The following is a 19,499-nucleotide window of genomic DNA, read 5'->3' on the forward strand; positions in this document are numbered from 1 at the left end:
CTGCTACATGAACAATACTGCAAAATCATTCACTCTCAGACTCCTTTGCACATAAAATCAATGAACACCCTATATGCAGACCTAACACTCTGCTACTGGAAGGTTAGATTCCAGTAGACATGTGAAACCCGCACATGTCTAGAAATGTAGGGTTAAAGCTCCCATGGCACCTGTAATTCTGGCCTCTTGCATGTGTGCACTGAGATGTGACATAAGGTCTTTCATTACCTTGGACGCATAGTACTGTCTGAGTAAATGGACCCTGCTGCTGGGAAGGCATTCCAGTTTTCAAGTCTGCATTCTCTCGGAGGTGGCTTAAAAAATTACATACTCTGCAATTTTGATCCTGAACTCAATGGCAGGTACATTGTTCCCCAAAGATGGGAACTACCTTAAATATTTCAGCATCTTGGTTCATTTTTGTAGGTATTAGCAATTTTGAAGCTGCTGTAAAGTTGACCTGAGTTATCTAAAAAAGAATTTGAACACTTCATCTCTGATCCTAATTGGATGATGATGATAACTTTCTGAGTTTTGGGTTTGCTTGGGTGAAGAGTCAGTATTTTTAAGTGAGGTGATGGACCCAACCAACCTATGAAAGTACGTCTGAATTTCCATAGAAGTTTTATTTGCATCTCAGGGAAACAACCTTTCCTTTTGTCTCTTCTCAATTAGTATCTGCCTACTCATTCTCAAAAGGAACTAAAGTAGTAGCCCAGGAGAGATGGCCCAATTGAAAAGATAACTTATGGTGGAATCTCCAGAACACTGGAGGTAAAGGATAATCACATCTTTATGGGAGCTGGTGAAATAGAGTTTCTCTTCCCTCCCCAGACTCCATATTTAATAAACATATCTTTAAAGACAACGGACAGCATGGTCTAGTTGCCTGAACCTATCACTGGTTGTTTAATTTTGTCTGCTATTCATCTCTTGTGGTCTCTGATAAGCAATGGAGTCACTCCCATCTCCCTTTCCTAAGGAGAAGGGTGAGAATAGGAAGGATTTGGTTCCTAAGAGATTTGTACAGTTCTCTTGATCATCTCTCTCTATTAGAAATTTTGTGATTCCTCTTCTCTATATATTTTATAAAACCCAAATTCATTGTTATGGTATTTAAAGTGCCACATAATCCAATTCCACCCAATCTTTCCTTTCTATGTACCCTACACGCATACCAAAGTATTCCACTTTCCTAGAAAGACTGAACCATATCTTCCTGTGCAAGTCTACCCATCCTTCAAAGCCACCGTCCAGGTCCATTTATCCACTTATGCTAATAGGCAGTGTGGCTTATGTGTAGACAAAGCAAATATTCCGGAATCAGAAACACTGAGCTTGAAACCCAACTCCATCGCCTATTAGCTGTCATCTTAGGCAAGTTACTTAACCTCTCTGAACTTTAGTTTCTCCCATATAAAAGAGAGACGTGACAATATTACCTCCCATAGGGCTGTTGTGAGGATTAGGTGCAAGGGTGAATGTGACAGTCTTTTGTAAACAGAAGGGACTATATAAATAACTACTGTTATCAGGTCTCTCTATCTTTCCATTTGAAACTGCTCTTCCTTTCCTTGAGGCTAACATAACACTTACTGTATTCTGCTGCACACATACATGGCTTATCCTCCTACCGGGTCCCCAGGACAGCAGCCCTTTTGCCACCAACCTTGTATCTTGACAGTACTTAGTCACCTAGTTCAGTCACACATAACAGCCATGCAGTTGACCTTACTGACTTGCATCAATATGGCCGGCATCCATTTATGATTCCAATGCGGCTAAGGTTACAGATTCCCATAAGGCCAGCCAGCTTTGCACAGGGTTATTCCATAGGTTGCCTAATTCTGTCAAACTTCCACAATATTGGCCCTATGGGTGACAATGTGAGGATAGACAAACTCCATTCATTGTCTCTTGGGAAATAACTCAAATACACAGGCTACTAATGTTGGGTCTACCAGGTCAATAGAAGAATTAGAGTGACATCACTTAGTAATATCATCCCACTGATGAGTTAACACATGAATGAGATGAACACTATAGATATAAATCATAAAAGCAACAGAAAATGAAACAGGGTGTAGTCTTCTGCAGAGGAAAAGACACCTGCACAGCTCTGAGATTGCTAAAAAACTACGTACTATGGCTGGTTGACGAGTGTGTGTGTGTGTGTGTGTGTGTGTGTGTGTGTGTGTACACAGTGGCCAATGTCCTTTAGCCTTCTCAATTTGTCAAAACAACAAGCAAAAGATAGACTTAGAAAAACTGTCTTAAGTACAAGCCAAAAAAAAAAAAAGAAAGTGATGCTATTCAAAACAAATCAAAACAAAAACATTATTCTATACCTTCATAATGCATCTGGTTGTTTACAGTTAGCGAAAATAGCAGATTTTCAATTCTAACCCTAGACAGTTGGTTGCTTGTCTGCATATCTGTCTGTCAAGCTGCTTCAGATGGAATGAAACTTCCCCCAGAGAACACTAGGACTTTGGCAATGACCTGAATGTTGACTTATAATTTGGGGATACTTTTTGAAGTTTGAGGCAGGATAGAGCTCTCAGTCCATTAGAAATCCTGCCTGGAGGCTCATCATCATAAATATTTTCCCATTTTTTCCCCCTGGGGCAACTCAGTATTAACATTAGACTAATGTTACAGTTCTAGAAAATGGGCTTGGTTTAAATCAACTACTTTTTTAAACCAATGCCAAGGTAATTGGTTGACACCAAACAGAAGAAGACATTGAAATCCAATATCTTATTTAATGTGTTGTTTTTCAAGACCTACTTACTATACAGCCTAGAAGGTAGGTCCATAAGATATGTTCTAATGCATCTGAATATATTATATTTCAATAGTCAAATATACAATTATTAAAATAATTGAAATAGGAGTTCAGCCCACCTGAACCCTGGTCTGCAGAGGGGCCTATTGGCTAGTTAAGTAAAATACTGTATTTTTTGTTGTCTCCTGTTTGTCTACAAGAAAAGAAGAATTTATTTTGGAAAACAGTTATGTAAAAATCCTATGAAAATTTGGAATTTTTTAAAAGTATGGAACTAATTCAAGATGATAGTAATACATTTTTCATTAAATAACAGAAGTGTGTTTAGTCCAACATGTCTGATTCTCCATGATTTTCTTTTAAATGCTTTTGTCTGTCTTTTTCTGTCTCTGTCTGTCTCTGTCTTTTTCTGACACACACACACACACACACACACACACACACACACACACACACACACTGCCTCCAGGATTCTATAATTCATAATAATGTAATGAAAGAGAATGCAATCTTCATAGTATAGTGGAAAGAACACTAGCCTGACAGTTATGAGTCCTTAATTCTCACCCTGACTCAGTTGTCTGTGTGGTTCATTAAACAATTCTGGGCCTCAGTTTTCTCACCTATAACATGAGACTATCAAACTAAATAATCTCTGAAGTTGCAAATCTATAAACTTAAATTTGAATAAGAGCAGAAGTAGAAGGCAGTTTTTCTGGTAGAAATTATTCACAAAAATAAACCAAAACATTACCAATTCACCATTTGGTGATTACCTGAGTGAAGCGATTCTATGTGGTCGTGGGGACAGATAAATGAATCTTGGTGATATGAAGGTAAAAATGTGTATGTGGGGGGGGGCGGGATTCATTCTCCAAAGTGAAGGCAACATCCCTTTTTGAAGACAGAAGTAAACTCTCTGTTCCCAAGTATTCTTCCCGCTGCTGTCCCCCTTATAACCCCCACCCCCCCAGACCACTCTAGTCCCCACTGCACAAGCCCTGCCCTGCCAATGAACAATGATAACCTGCTCTCCTGGGTCTATTTGGCATGGGGACTCTGCTGGTTTGCAGAACCCAGCGTTAATCCCAACCTTTCTTTCCTGTTTTGTTCTTCCATAATTTGCTGGCTGAGTGGTGCTGCTCTTTCCTGAGGTAAAGGATGAAAACTGAATAGCTCTGTTCAATCGGACTTTGTCCGAAGCACCTTCCCCAACCTTTCTGGCTGATACAACAACATCACTTTCTATCCCCTAACCTGCTTTATTGTTCTTCAGAAGATGTCATCTCTGGACACAGAATTTTTATCTATGTGTCTGTCACTTCCACTGGAGCGTAAATTCCAGCAGTGTTTTGATCCCTGTTGTATTCTCAACACATAAAGCATGAGTTTTGAGCCCTGGAGCATAAGAAACATATAATTAATATTTGTTGAATTAATGAAATATGCATTATGGCAAATCCAAACCTATAATCTAATTTTCTGACCAATCAAACCCCAGAAACCCTATCCCCAAGGAGAAATTAAATCAGTGTGCATTAACTAAGGTACCAGACTTTACTTAATCCTTGCAGTGACTTATGTCAAGATACTTTGGCCCCATTTTATAGATGAGGAAACTGAGATCCAAGAAGCTAAGTGCCTTGCTGTAGGGCAATCAGTAACTAAGTAGCAGAGCTGAGAATGAACCCACGTTTCCTGACTCCAAGTCTGCTGTTTGTTTCCCTATTTCATTCTCCATGTCTGCATCTTCTCTGATTCTTTCGCCATCTTTAATGGCACCAGTGCATTGAATCAAGCTTCCACAGATGAAATAATTAGACTCGATTGAAGACTTTTTAGAACTAAGATGCAGTTTTTGAAACCAGGTCATTTCTTAAAGCAGCAACCAATATCACGTGCTTTTCAACACTGATAATATCACTTCGGGGAGCAAGGGTGGGGTAGGGTGTTGTTTAATACTGCAGGTTAACTGTCTGTGGCAGAAAAAGAGTGGAATGGCCCCGCACACTTCGGTGTTCCCAACATGATGCTCAGAACCTTCCCAGGGACATTCTTGGATATGAGAAGAGAACATGGTACAGAGGGACATATAACAAGGGCAATAAGACTGAGGTTTTGTAATCAGATGGAATTATGCACAAAATAAAGGACTTCTGCAAAGAAATCCAGACTTCTTTGGCACCCTGGACAAAATACCTCTTCAGTGCTGAGGCTGACAGGCATTTTGAAATTTAGACATGCCTTATATTTGAGGAAAAAACATGCAGGTGCATAAAAATCACATCCCAGAATTACTCAAAGATGATTTTTCAAGGCCATTAAAACTGGGAAAACACATTCTGGATTTGTGTCTGCAGATTAGATATGGTATATAGTATCTTCAGACCTCTCAGTATAGAACAATTTCATAGATATGTCAGTATATGTTCTTGTAAGAGCATATAAACATAATATTTTAGGAATAGAGAGGATTGGGAAAGATACTATTGTAGAGGTGATTTAGTCCCACTGTTTCATTTTTGCAAAGATTTTGAAGCTCAGATTTAATGAACTGTGCATTGTCACACAGAGACCAGAAGTTAGCTGACTTCTCCTTGCCCACTCTCTTCTCCAAGGACAATGTATAAACTATTGAGGGAGTGGGGTCCAGAAGCCCCAAGATCCAAAGGTCACACATGAACAGGAAACTGTGGCTTTCACACAACTTAAGTAACGAAGTATACACTTAAAGACTCAGTCCTTCAGAACTTTGGGGACTGAAGGTAGCTTGAAAAGTCACTGCTCTGTGGGTGGGTCTGTACAGGCAGATCACCTGGATGAGAAACAAGGGTGCTCCTGTGGAGGGTTTGGAGGGACTCACAGGCTCCCATCGCCCACATGAAAAAGAAGACCTTCATTCCCACCCTTGGCACAAAGTGCCAGAGTCCTGGTCTGAGCCTGTTCTTACTGCCTGCCATGCCAATCCCTGTGTGTGTGTGTATCTAAAGAGGTTAGCACATCCTGGGTACACAGACCACAGCTTCCTCCCTTTGCTCAGGGCCTGTGCTTAGAGGTCTGAGCATCATGGAGAAATTGCTTCACTTCTCCTTAGAGTGTCCACACCAAGACCCTGGAGCCATCTTACCACCCTTCTGGATCAGAGGGGCGCCTTCTGGGTAAGTGGTAAATAACCAAACAAGGGGGAGTTTTCTAGAGTGGAGCATCTTACTCCTAAACCAAAGATACAGAGATACTTGCACGCACACACCAACATGAAGAAAAACAAGCACACAATGTTCAAGGACCACCCCACCCTGGCTACAGGAATCCTCTCTCACCCACTCCTCACCCTCACACTTTAAACTTGAGGAACCCAGGCTCACAGAGGCACCCTTTAACCCATTACAATCAGTTATCTCATCTCCAGATTTTCAAGTTCTTTCTGTTGGCGCCTTTTACCTAAGTCAGCATATTTCAAACTTTCAAAAAAAAAGAAAGAAACCTTAGAAAATAAAAACCACTACCCCACCCAAATGATCAAAATCTTTTGAATTCTCCAAGCTCAGGCTTCTCTTACTCAGTCAGCCCTGAGCGAGGAGTCGATTCCTTTCGGTTCTGGGGGAATGGCGGGCTCTGCCAGTCCTCACTTCACCAGCCTAATAGTTTTTCCAGACCGACTCCTGCTTGGTGTTGCACGACAGCCTCGCAGCCCAGCCGACTCCAGGTCCCATTCATTCCCCTCGCTCCTCTAAGGCCAGTAGCGTTAGGGGGTGTCCCTACTCTCTGCTTCTGGCCCCACTTCCCCTTCTAGAGGGAGAAGGCAGTCACCCTTCTGAGGTCGGGCATGAAAACCCAGACCCTCAGTAAGCAGTCCCTCTGGGCTGCACTTTGCAACCTAGACCCAGGTATGGGGTGTGGGGTGAGGGTAATGGTTGGGGACAAGGTTTGGCCGGCCACCTTAGGGGAAGCGGCTCGGAAGGGCGCGGGACCATCTTTGAGAAGATCCCCGAAGCCTCTCCCCGGAGCAACTGCCTGCGGTGGCACCTTGTGGGAGAGCCAGGCTCCGGGCGCAGCGCGGACCCAGGCTAGGAAGAAACGTCCTGCCCCTGCAGAGGAAGCTGGGAGGCCGGCCCGTTAGTCCCGGGAGCCGGCGCCTCGGAGCGCCGAGAACCGGCAACAGAAATACCAAGAGGAAGGGAAACCAGCCTGCGCTGACATGTAAACAGGGCTTCCATCTGGAGGAGCCCTCTCAGACAGAGCCCAGAAACACACACTTGCACCCCGATCCCCCTGTAACCAATCCACTTGCCCGTCCCAGGGCCCAGCAGGCAGGGACCCGAGCTGGTGGCGGCTGCAGCTCCCGGCCCCACCGCCTCCGGCCTCGGGTTCGAGAGGAAGCCCGCCGCAAGCGAGTGCCCAGCGCTGGGCCAGGGTGCCCTGCTTGCGGGTGGGAGTGGTGGACCAGAGGACTCCAGACCCCTGCTCCGATCCGCTTGGGGGTCTACAGGATTCATACCGGCCCCGCCCGCAGCCCTGTGGCCGCGCGAAGGGAGGGGGCCGGGCTCCACTTTGGGGCAAGGGGTGCGGGGTAAATCGCCCTAGGTGGGGAGCCCGGCGAGTCGCCCCAGCTAGTGAGACTGGCCACCCGCGCGCGGGAGGAGACGGCGTGAAGACGGGCGCGGAAGCAACTGAGAGTGGCCACGTCTTCCAGGACCCCGGCGCCCGGCGCCCAGCCTGCCCGCCGCACCGCCGCACCGCCGCACCGCCTCCCTAGCCAGCCCCGCGGCTCCGCGCCCACCGCGCGGTCTCTTACCTTAATAGTCCCGTCCATTTGGCCAAGTCTGCAGCCGAGCCCCCCAATATTCCACACATTGACCCGGTTACAGCCTGACCTCGCAGCCTTTTCGGATTAGCGGGGCGCGGCCTCCCCGGCGCCCTGGGCCCTCCCTGCTTGCCCCCCGCGAGCGCCCTGCTCGCGTTCCCCTGTGCACGTTTGTTGTTGTAGCGAAAAAGAGACAGTTAACCGGATGAAACTTTTTTTCAGCTAATTTTGGGAAGTGACTTCACTTTGCGAATCGGGGAGGAAGTCCTATCTCTCTCTCTCTCTCTCTCTCTCTCTCTCTCTCTCCTCTGTCTCGCGCTCTCCTCTCTCTGCTCTCCCCCGTCTTCCCTCCCCCTACACCCCCTCTTCCTCCCCGCTGCTGCTCCTGCTTTTCGCATCACACACACTATATAAATATACGCGGAGATGCCCAGATACATCCATGCACTGCGCACACAGGATACTTGCTCCTGGGAGATAAGAGCGAGCTGGGAACAATGCCTGGGTCCGCGCCCGGGGCCCGCGCCCTGATTCCTGCAGTTTGCATCCCCCCACCCACCCCCGCCCCAACACCTTCTCCCAAAGTCCAAACCCAAACGCCTTTGGCCTCCTTCCTTTTCCCGGGGCCGTTGGCCGAAGGTGGCCCTCCTGACTCATTCACTTTCCGTTTCTTCCCACAGATACGTTCATTAATGCTTTTTCCAGCCGGAGTCAAACTTTTTTTTTTTTTTTTGCGGGGGGGCGGGGGAGGCGGGAGAGTTTACTCCGGCTGGGGATAACCTAGAGCCTACTACTGCCCGGGAAGATCCAGACGCAGACCGAAGCAAACCAACCATTGCAAAATGAATCCAATGGGAATTTTTCCACTCGGGAGCTGGGCTGCTCAGTCGCCGCCGACTCCCCGAGCGGCTCACCCACACAGCGACGCGGGTTCGGGGCGGTTTCGGATCGACGCGGGCCGTCGGGGGCGCGGACTCGACTCCCAGCTCATTGTTAGCAGAGCGGCGCCCTCCTGGAGGCGCGCTTCGACCCTCTGCTTCTGGAGAGCTCCCGGCGCCTGCCGAGGGCGGGGACCAGCGGCACCCCAGGCCACCTATCCGCGCCCTCTAGGGTCAAACCCCTGGCGCTTACCCGGACCCGGTTGCCCAAGCCCAAGCGCCCAGGCGCCCAGGCCAGAGCCGCCTATGCAATGCCACCCCGGCACCAGGAAACCTACACTCCAGTGGGACGCTGGTCAGCAGGTCTCCAGAGCGCAGCACCCAACATCGCAGCCCAGATTCAGACTTCTCTCGCTGAAAGACCTCAGGGCCCGGGCTCCGGACCACCATCCCCACCCATCGTGAGGCCGGCCTCCCCTCGCCCTCCAGGTCGGTCCCCGCCACCCGGAGGCCCTGGTCCCCCTGCAGTGCCGACGGAAGCTTCAGTTGGGGCACCCTCAGGAGTCCGGGAGCAGCGAGGGGACTCCTGGGCGCTCTCGGTCTGACTCCCTTCTCCCAGACCTCCAAAACAGGTTACCTTGTCCACGCTCTCCAGACCACGCTTTGGACTTTTTCACTTTTATTTAAGAGTCCACCCGGGGAAGAAGGAAAAAAAATCCAGAGGAGATCCGAGTCAATCGAAAAGAAAAAAAAATTTCAAAAGGGTGTCCACAGCGGCGAAAAAGGTGACTTATTAATTCTTTATTTCTTCAGGAGCAATTGAGCCCGAGAGCTCGCTCGCCTCCCTCCCTCCCTCCCTCCCCCCACCCTCCTCTCGAAATTAGTCTCATCAATTCAGCTCCAATTTTGGGTTCGAATACAGACACGGGTCTGAACGTGACCAGACCTGGAGCGGCGGGTGCAGCCTGCCAGCAATTGAGACTCGGTGTGTGTATGGGGGAGTGGGGGAAGGGGGTGGACTGGGGGCCGGGCCGACCCCCCCCCCCACCTCCTGTCTGCTTCTCAATCCAGGGGTCTGCTCCGGGGCTCCCCTGGGACGGCCACATCTGGTTACCGCTAGCGGGGTCAGTCCCCCCCTTTGCCTGGGGCCACCAGTTCTGGAGTTCAATTAAAAGAAATCAGGCTTAACCCTTTCCTCCCCTCGGCCCAGCCGCCTTCTCTCTCACTCTTCCCTTCAGAGTTTCCACATGCTTTCCAGAGAGGAAAGAGGTTAAAGGGAAAGGAAGAATGAATTACATCCTTTCAAACCCCAAATTGTTTCCTTTTCAGCCCAGACTCTGCCGACCTTCAAACGACAACAGAGCTTTCAGGAGGGTGCGGGGAGACCGCTTCCCACCCGGACCTGACCAGAAACCCGGCACCCCCAGCCACATTGCCCCTCTTTCAGTCAGAAAGGACTCTGCCTCCACCATCGGGAGGCCCCCTTCCTGGTGCTGGGCAAACAGCGAGGCCCTTAATGGCCACCCCACACCCTGCTACACACGCTCCTCCTAGTGCTTGAGAAGGCTCTTCTGTGGCAGAAACGTTGGCTAGGTTTCTCTTCCCAGCTCCTATTCAGCCTGGCAAATGACAGGTTGTCTGCACTGCACTGATCACTACAATCACCCCAACATCACTAGCACCCCCCAGCTCCTTTTAGCAGGAGCTGCCTCTCCCATTGGGAGTGCTCAATATAGAACTAGTTTGAAATGAAGACTTGCCCTCCTGTTTTAGGTGTGGAACTCAAAAACACTTTCTGTTTCTGCCTGTAAAACCAAAGCTATGGCAATTTCGTAATTCAGAAGATGGTGGTAGGGAGAGCAGCTGGCATAGGCATAACTGTCACCAATTTGTGACTCACCCGCTGGCACTCCTGCCATGTCTTTTGCTATTTATCAGGCCCTCCATGAGGACCTCCTGTCCATTCACAAGTTCCTCCCCTCACAACAAAGAACCCACCCACCACTCTGAACAGCCTCTAAGGGAATATGAGACCCCCACCATCCAGTGTTGACATTCTGGTGGGCAAGTGTGCCCACTTATGTAACTCTGGGTTTGATGCTCAACTCTACTGCTGCTGCTGCTTTTTTAAATCCCAAAGGGGGAAAAGCCCTAACCAAACACAACAGTAAACAAGTCTGTGCTGTTTAATGTGGTTACCACCAGACATCTGGAAAGATGGTTTGATCCTGGCAGCTCACATTGTTTTCACGAGCAGCCAAAGAGAATATTTGGAATGTTTGCATTGAGACAAATTGATAGAGAGCCTGTGGTGAGGCCTGCTACAAATGGAAACTGTCCCAGAGTTGGGAAGGGGAAAACCCTTGCCCTCGCTCTCCTTTCCAGCCCCGTCTCTCCCCTCACTCCACTTCCTCCCCTTCCCTTCTCCCCTTTCCCCTCTCGCCACGGGCCTAGCTAGGGACAGCTTACCCCAGCCCACGCACTTACACACACCCTCTTTCCTGGCTTACCAGAGACTGCCCTGCCTCTCCCTTTCCCAGACTGGGCAGGGCTGCTAACCAGGAGCTAATGCCGGCTACCATCGGTGACCAGTCCACCAGCCCAGCTGGCTTTCAAGTCAGGGGACGCTCACAAACAGGAAAGCCGGTCCAGTATTTAAGACAAAAGCGACCAACAGGGGCGGAGGGTTACTAACAAAACAGACCACCTCACATTTCTAAGTCTAGGGTCACTTACAGAAATCACGCGCATGGGCGCGAATATTCAGGAAAGATTTGGATTTGGAGCATTTTCTTGGAACTTTGCTGGGATGACTTGCCTCGCACCCTCCACACTGGACAATATTTTCAAAGACGAGGAAGTCCTGCTTCCCCTGGGAGGGAGCGGCAGGGTGAAACGCGGCTTGGCTCGCTCAATGTCAGCCCTTTTGACCCGGTCAAGACTTTCCAGACGCAGCTTCCTGGGCTTTTTCAATCCCAGCCCGAGTTGGGGGTAGGAGGACGCGACAACCCGAGCCCGGTCCCTGGGGTGCCTCTGGACCCCGGGCCCGTCACTTGGAACCCCGAGTGATGCCGGCCCTGGCCAAGCGTCCTGGACGGATCCGCCGCCTCGGTCCTCCCTCCTCCCCGCCCCTCCGGTTCAGCGGCTGCAGCGGGTATTCGAGCTGGCAGGGGCGGGGGGCGGGGAGAGACGCGGGCGCGGGGGAGGGATGGGCGAGCGAGCGCCAAAACTCCAGACTGCACAACTGCAGCTTCAAGTGTCTGGCCCCTCGCTCGAGGCCATAATTAATTTGAGATTTATTTTTATTGGAGAACTCGAGTCTCGTCTGACCTTAGCCAAACAAGGCAGCTCGAGCCGCCCCTGGATGCGCTTGAATGCCGGGGCATATTTCTGCAGGAAGGCTCTGCAGGCGCGCCTGCTTTGAATTTGTTTCTCAGACTTCATCTACTCACAGTTGAAGGAAGATTTAGAGCCTCTGCTGGCCCTGCCCGCTCCCCGCGCTGGTTCCTCCCCGAGCGCCACGCGGGTTCCAAACGCTACGTGGGGGGCCGGGCGGCGGGAGGCCGGGGGCGGCCTGGGAGGGGAGGGTCTCTGCGCCCAGAGCCCCAGCGCTCCACGGCCGGGTCCCCAGACCACGCGGCGTCGAGAGGAAACCTCAAGGGAGTCCGAGTAAGACCAGAGAGCGCAGCTTGAAGAGAGGTGGACACCAGGCGGGAGCGGGACCCTCACCGCGTGGCGACACCTAGAGTGGGACCTTGGGGGTGGGGGGAGGGAGGGAGGCTCTCAGCCTCTCCAGTCTCGGTCCCCCTGTCTCCCAGCCGTCCCAAACAACGTTCATTCTAAGTACAGACCTGTGTCCTTGAAACGTCGCTTCAGGACCTGCCGGCCAGATGCTGCCACTGAGCCGGTCGCTGTGAACATTTGGGGGCTAGCGGCCTCCTTCCGTCGGTTTGGTGGGGTGTGCCTCCCTCAGAATGCAGCCTGAGCTGAACCCGCAGGCTATTTGGTGGGGAAGAGGGAGCAAGGGGCCTGGGAGACTGGCAAAGAAGGAAAGTTGAGGACCCTGCCAGTTTCTCGTGGGGCGGGCGAGGGGCCTGTAGGGAGTGCCCTGTACGCTGTGATTGGCAAGTGCTTTGCGCACGGCTGGCACCAGGCGAGTGGGCGGTTAGGGTTAGTTCACACGGTCTCCTGTGCCCTCCACCCCTCATCTGCAAGTGGAACACCCCAGCTGAACGTTCCCGTTGGGAGATCGGCTCCTTGAGTTTGAATTCTACCTCTGCACTTACCAGCTTTGTGGCCCTGAACAAGTTCCTTAACCTCTCTGTGCCTCAGTGTCCTCGTCCATATATTCGCGTTATAATACTAGGACCTACTCCAAAGGCGATTGTAAAGATGAAATAAGTGTTCAGAATTTGCCTGGCAGTCAGCACACCTTTGCCCTTGTTATTTGTATCTTGGCTTTGCCTCTTACAACTGTGTTACATTAACCTCTCAATACCTGTTTCTCATCTGCAAACTGAACTACTCCTGGGGTTGTTCTCAGTATTAAATGAGTTAGTATAAATACAATGCTTAGAACAGGGACCGGCAAAGGTAAGGGTCATCTTCATGTTAACACCATGATTCACCTACTGTGTTGTGTGTCCGTGTCTAATAGAGTCACCCGTGTTCCCTCTCTCCCTTTCCCTCACTCTTCACAGACTCATACCCGCCCTCAGCTCTCTTGTGGGTGTCTCCCTGAGCACTCGCTTCCCTGGGGCCGTGGACATCCTTGGCTCCCGGGGCCAGGGCGCCTGGCCCCGCGGTGTTTGTCAGCAACCTCCGAGCCGGTGCCTGACGAACGGCAGGGGCTTGGCAGCCGGGGACTGTTTGTGCCCCTCTGGCAAATGGTCGGAGCAGGGAGCCGGCGGAACAGACTCGAGATTGTCTCTGCCACGCAGACCTTTCGCCGTGATCAATGCACCCCTTTGTGCAACAATACAAACTTTGTGGCTGCTGAAAAATCCATTTTTTCCCCTTGAAAAGAGCTCCTGCGGCGAGCGGCTCCTCTGGAGGCCCATAGCTCCCGGACCCCACCTCCTCCTCCCGGAACGGACCTCCACCCCCACCCCCAGGCCGATTTGCTTTCTCTCCGACTCTCGGCCTGGGTGGAGCTCTTGGACTCCCACTCGCCCCTCTAGAATTCGTCATCCTGAGGTTTTAGGTCCCCGGCTGTGTGCAGACTCGAGGGTCAGGGTGGGTGGGAGAGACTGCCCATCTTCAGCCCCGCGGCAGAATTGGAAGCCAGAGCTCCTGAGCAGGGCTCCGAGTACTGGGACTGGGGGTGAGGGGTGTCGGAGGGGTTACAGATGCCGTAACCTCTCAGGAAAACTGGACGCAGGGAACCTGAGTGCGCTGCAGTCTGTGTGTGCTCTGCCACCTCCTGGGAGCCCTCGTCCACCCATCCGTTTACTGATTATCGACACATTAGTTCACTCATTTTTCATTCATTCATCGCCGATTAAACACGCCTTCCCCTCCAAGCCTCCAAGACCCGGCTTCCCCACAGTGACTACAGATTCCTTCAGACCGCAGGCTGGGGGCGTGAAGAAGCTACCGTGTGTCAGCGAATTTCCCTTTAGAGAAATGGGAGGAGGGATGGACTTAAAACTGGCGCTCCCAGGATCAGACCCGAGAGTCGGCGTCCCATCGCCTTGGCCAAGCGCCCGCAGCCTGCACGCACAACCCTGGCATAGCTGACCCAGCAGCTAGAGGGTGGGGTCCATTCCGGGGCGGAGTTCGGGAAGGAGGGGCGGGGCCGGGACCTGATGGAGGTGGGAGTGCGTTTTCAGAACCACTGGGGTCCTTCCTCCTCCCCACCAAGGAAGGCTCCACCGTCCTGCTCTCCGTTGGGCTACCCTGGATGGCGTGAGAACCTTGTCTGAATCCCCACCCTGGGCAGCACCGGCGGGTCCGCACCCTCAGCCCCGCCCCGCTGGCCGATTTTCGTTAAACGTGTAACCCAGATGTCCTGGCCTCGGTTTGTTTACATTTTGGGGAATTGTTGTGGAAAAGAAAAAAACAAACCCTTCGATGTACTGTCAAATTTAGCCATCTGCGCTTTTGAGGGGCGGGTGGGGCCGAGGAAAGTGGGTTTGCAGACTGGGTAGGGGGTGTCGAACCAGGAGAGGTGTGTCGCGTTCACACACCCGAGCACACTCAGACCCTCAAACACCCGTACACACTGACCCTTAACGCAGGGAGTCTGCAGTGCGCCACAGACAGAGAGCACAGCCACTGTGAACCTCGCGGGTCCGGGGGCCGGCGTCTCGGCTTCCCTGCACAGCTTTCACTGAACTGACCTACGTCCGTCGTCCTCCCAAACAGAAGCAGTCAAAAGCGTTCCTACTCAACCCGAGATTTCTGAGGGTCTGTGCCACCCTCATCTGGTTAGAGCGCCCCTAGCTCCCAAGACACCGTCGGAGAGGGCGGACCGTTCCCCCCACCTTTACCCGGGGAAAGGGGCGAGGGACCATAGGCCCTGGGGACGGTGGTGGAGGTGTGTGGAAGTCATTACCTGTTTAAAGATGCTGTCAAGTCTTACCTTGACGTAAGACGATGTGTCGGGGACTGTCTGAAACATCCTGGGTTGGCGAGGAAGGGTCGGGAAGGCCCAAGAACCAACCTGGGTAGGAGAAACCTCAGTCACCCGCGAGTGGAGCACGGGCGAGACGGTGGGCGTGGGGGGATGATAAAGGGGGAATGCAAAGAGAGAGGATGGCAGAGTTGGGAGGCCACCATCCGTTGGGACCAGCACTGGTCCCTTCCCTGCGCCTGTGCCGGGGACTTCAGGCTAAGGGGGTAATGAAGACAGCCAGCTCATACCGCTGGGTCTGTTCCCTACAGTCCTGTAACTTTCTTCTGCCCACAGTCGGAGGCACCCGCCTCCCCCTGGGCCTGGGTAATTTCACAGCTGGGGACGCCGGCTGGGTCCGTCCTGGCCAGAGTAGAGGACGCCTCCACACCCACGCAGGCTGAGGAAGGTCTCCCCACCCACGCAGGCCGAGGCCCCCAGGGAATAGATATTTACAGAGCTGACAGCGCTGGGAGGCACAAAACTTCTGCCTGACACCTAGGTGCCACCACACCTAGGACTAGCCAGCGTCCAGCTGCTGCCTTCTTTCCTGCAAGAGGACCACTAATGGAGAAAGACTGGCTCAAGGTTCCGGAGGTCTACCGAGGCCCCTGTCTCAGGGCCCCCGTTTCTAAAAGAAAACAGGATTGAGGGCAGAGGCAAAGACAATAAATGGCACGGCCTCATTTTTAGTGGCAGGGAGATGGTATCTGAGGTCTGAGTTTTAGGACTGGAGGGCACAGAAACTACCCTAGGATGCCAGGTGCCTCTGCGAGAGTCTCTCCCTGCCTTGCCAAGTCTGGCGGCTGTCTCTCTCCTCTTCTCTTCTTTCCTTCTCTTAAACCATCTTTAACGTGGCAGCGCAGCTTCTCCGGCAGCCAATGTGTTTCTGATAAAGCACTTTTCTCCCTACTAACAAATTCCAGCTTTTTGGCTCCTGAAGTCACAACACACAGGAGTTCAGGGACCAGGTACCTTTCTCCAGGGCTCCTAGATTCCCATTCACTGCCCCCTCCTCTGGCACCCTTCCTTGCTCCAGTCTCCCCATTTTCTTTGTAAGTTGGAGTGAAATTTGCAAGAAAAGAGAGAGAGGGAGAGAAAAAAAGCTCTGGAGATAATGCGAGAAAGAGCCTCAGAAAGCTTCCCACTTCCCAACTGCAACTAGAGAAGGCAGAGAGGCGGAGAGGGGGTGCTGAGACCCTGCATCGCCCCCAACCAAAGATGCTACACAAACTCACCTTGGACACCCTTTCCAGCTAAGCCAGCAGGAGCAGGACTCAGGCAACTTGAGGATGTTCAAATTCTTGGTGCAAATTCTCTGTGCCCAGAGCCCCCTGGTCCTTGGCAGTGTGGAATTAGACCTGCTGGCTCTTTGTAGTCAACATTTGCCTTTCTTTCCAGCGCATCCAGACAGACGGCCACAGCCTCTGCACATGCTGGGGGGCTGCAGGCACCACTCAAGTTTGTGCGTCCAGTAGCTTTCCTCTCCGCTGCCTCTCTCCAGCTCTCTCTGTCCCACTCCCTCTTCCTCTCTCTTTTCCCGTCTTGTAATTTGATTTCCGTTTTCTTATCAATATTTCAACTGCTGTCTGGTGAATTGTTTTAATAGACAGCCACCCATCTGCCCCCAGCTGCTTTTCCAGAAACCTCCCTGTGTTACTAGGAAATGTCAAGGAACACTAGAAACCACATGTACATATCATAAATGTAAAGACTGCGTTCTCTGTTAAACCCAGGGGAGACATGGAGACCCAGGCCTGCTTTAAACTGATTATTTAGTTTCGGATGACTATTCCTCAGACCTAAACAATATGAGTAAAATCTTTGATTTTTCAGGCCCTTAAGTTTTTCCTACTTAAAGTCCACTCCTTCTCCTTATTTGGTCCTCTCCAGGAGTACCCCTCCTCTGACCTACATTTTTTTAGGCAGTATCTAGAAAAGCAAAGTGTATTGCATATGTCAGAGAAATAGCTTATTAGGGGGGGTTAATTAAAACACACACACACACACACATTTAAAATACTCTTGCTATGACAACATGAATGGATCTTGAGATTATTATGCTAAGCAAAATAAGTCAGACAGAAAAAGTTGAGAACCATATAACTTCACTCATATGTAGGATATAAAACTGAAAGAGACAAAGGAACAAGACAAACAAAGAAACAAAAACTCATAGACACAGGCAACAGTTTAGTGGTTACCAGGGGGTAAGGGGGGGGTGGAGGAATGGTAGAAGAGGGTAGGTCAAATATATAATGATGGAAGGAGAATTGACTCTAGGTATCACACAATGTGAAATATAGATGATGCGTTATAGAACTGTACACTTGAAACCTATGTAATTTTACTAACCATTGTCACCGCAATAAATTTAATTTAAAAAACACTCTTGCTAAGGAGTCATTGCTGGGTTGTCAAATTTGTGTTTTCTTGACATTTGGAAAGTTACTTATTTCTTCCCTACTACTTGTAGATCTGGCCTTGAATGGGGCTCGGGTTTCTGCGTCCACGCTCACATTTGCTCTTTCAGTTGGCCAATCCCAGAGCTGTCATTTTCCACAAAGCAGACGAAGGTGTTGGTGGTTTTCACACCCCTGCTCCTGCCTCTCCTCAGTCTCCTGTAACTGGGAACTGCTCACCAGGCCACTGCCCAGAACACAAGGCAGGGACTAGAGCCGATGATCTTGGAGGTGGGGAGAGGGATGCAGAGGGGACAGGGAAGAGTAGAGATGGGAGTATGTCAATATGTAAGAACAAAACTGACAGCTTTGTGCGCCTCTGAGAATTGGCCTCAGTATCTCAAGCTTCCCCTCCTCTTTCTTTACTGGGTACCCAGATCCCTGACTGCTTTGGTTCTGGACGCTGAGAAAATTTGTTTAGTACCTGCTCTTTCTTCTCCACCCCTCCCCCATCTTCCAACTGTCTCTGGAGATTTCTGACCAAAAGGCAATTGCTAGGATTCCATTTCTGGAGAAAACACACTTATCACCCAGATCTCCCCACGTGGGGGGTATGAGGGCTGCTGGCAGGGTTATTCATTATTTCCTTCTCAACAATATCCCGATTTTTCTCTCCATCCCTCCCCCAAAGCTCAACATATTGAAACATTTTGCTGCTTAATAAGAGCAGCCGGGAGAGCTATGAGGTGAAAGGCCAGCCCGGGACCGTGACTGGGGCTGCCTGGGCTTGGCGCTGACTGCGAGGCTGCCCGCGCCCCCCCCCCCCACGCCCAGCACATTCCTGACCATTGCTTAGGAAAACAAGACAGAGCTTGGGGAGGGGAAGGGGCTGAAGTACAAGAGCCTTTGCCCCTGTATTTTTATTCTTGGGATTCTTGGAGAGATCATCTTCCCTCTCAAGGGAACAAACACAGTATCCCAAACATCCACAAATAAAACACAAGGTGCTTCTACATCACACAATACATCCTGCAAGGTTGTCATGCATTTTAAAGAGAAGTTCTCTTAGGAAAGTTGGAGATTTAAAAATGAGGGCTTCAGCTATACTAGAGGATGTAAGAACTAAACAATTGTCTGATTAGTAACCTACCATCCAGATTAAGGACCCTTAGTCCTATTTATTTTCCCCTTCTTTCCTCCCTCCTTCCCTCCCTCCCTCCCTTCCTCCCTTCTTCCTTGCTTTCCTTCCTTTTCTTGAAAGGGATTTCTAAGAGATTACTTGAGTACCTTCTTCTAGATTTTAAGCTCTTCCTTCTTTATGTCTTCACAGTTATTGCATCCTTACTTGTAGACATATCGAAGGTTTCTCTCCCTTCATTAGATTGTAAGCTCCCTGAAGGCAGCAGTTGAGTTTGTTTTGTTCATTGCTGGATACTCAGTGTCCACAAACTGAAATTGACAGGCAGAGAAGTGGAACAATTATTTAGTTACATCGCCCCCCACCTTTTTTTGACCAAGAACTAAAGAAGGGAATACAAAATAAATAAAACCAACAAATCACATGTTACTAAGGAAAAACTGACAGGAAAATTTCACCTGACTGATAACTGATTCATTTTCTGCTTTGCAGGGTTGCATGAAATCAGTGCTCATGCGTTGGCTTCATTTTTACATAAATGATTTAACCAGGGTGCCTGAGATCATCCCTATTCTAAAGCACCCTGGGTGTGGTCAGCTGATAGAGGTGTTCACTCCAAGTTCTGTACCAAACGCCGTGTGTGTGTGTGTGTGTGTGTGTGTGTGTGTGCATGTGTGTGTCCTATTTCCTACTCTTCCTGTGATTTTAAGTACCAGAATGGGTACTCATACCAAGGGTCATGTAAATAATAAAATCTTGGTGGTCCTCGGAAAACAAATGAGCTGAGAATGAAGTGAGGAATAATCTGGAGTCCCTTTCAGATAGGATTTCAGAGCTGGACATAGACCTGAAAGCCTGCCTTGTTTGTGCTTATGT

At 50.4% G+C, this 19,499-nt stretch overlaps 1 protein-coding gene and 1 long non-coding RNA gene across 5 annotated transcripts in view; one reads left to right on the forward strand and one right to left on the reverse strand.

Moving 5' to 3' along the window:
• Nucleotides 1-16,622, reverse strand: part of FLI1 (Fli-1 proto-oncogene, ETS transcription factor) — a 120,839-nt gene extending 104,217 nt beyond the window's left edge. The window contains exons 1-2 of one of the 4 annotated variants that reach the window (XM_019714818.2): nucleotides 16,322-16,622; nucleotides 15,054-15,134 (exon numbers count right to left, since the gene is read on the reverse strand). In XM_019714818.2, the coding sequence (XP_019570377.1) occupies nucleotides 15,054-15,092 (39 nt within the window). In that variant the 5' untranslated portion in view covers nucleotides 15,093-15,134; nucleotides 16,322-16,622. Of the gene's footprint in view, nucleotides 1-7,583; nucleotides 7,975-8,425; nucleotides 8,551-12,321; nucleotides 12,533-15,053; nucleotides 15,135-16,321 lie in introns of those variants that run through there. The other 3 variants (XM_019714820.2, XM_074321948.1, XM_019714819.2) reach the window with 3 other exon arrangements.
• LOC109436304 (uncharacterized) lies at nucleotides 8,763-10,660 on the forward strand. The gene is made up of 2 exons (XR_002136081.2): nucleotides 8,763-9,255; nucleotides 9,800-10,660. It is a non-coding gene; the product is annotated as an uncharacterized LOC109436304 (long non-coding RNA).
• Nucleotides 16,623-19,499: the final 2,877 nt, after the last annotated feature.

This window comes from Rhinolophus sinicus, linkage group LG16, assembly GCF_036562045.2.
Source record: "Rhinolophus sinicus isolate RSC01 linkage group LG16, ASM3656204v1, whole genome shotgun sequence".
Lineage (NCBI taxonomy): Eukaryota > Metazoa > Chordata > Mammalia > Chiroptera > Rhinolophidae > Rhinolophus > Rhinolophus sinicus.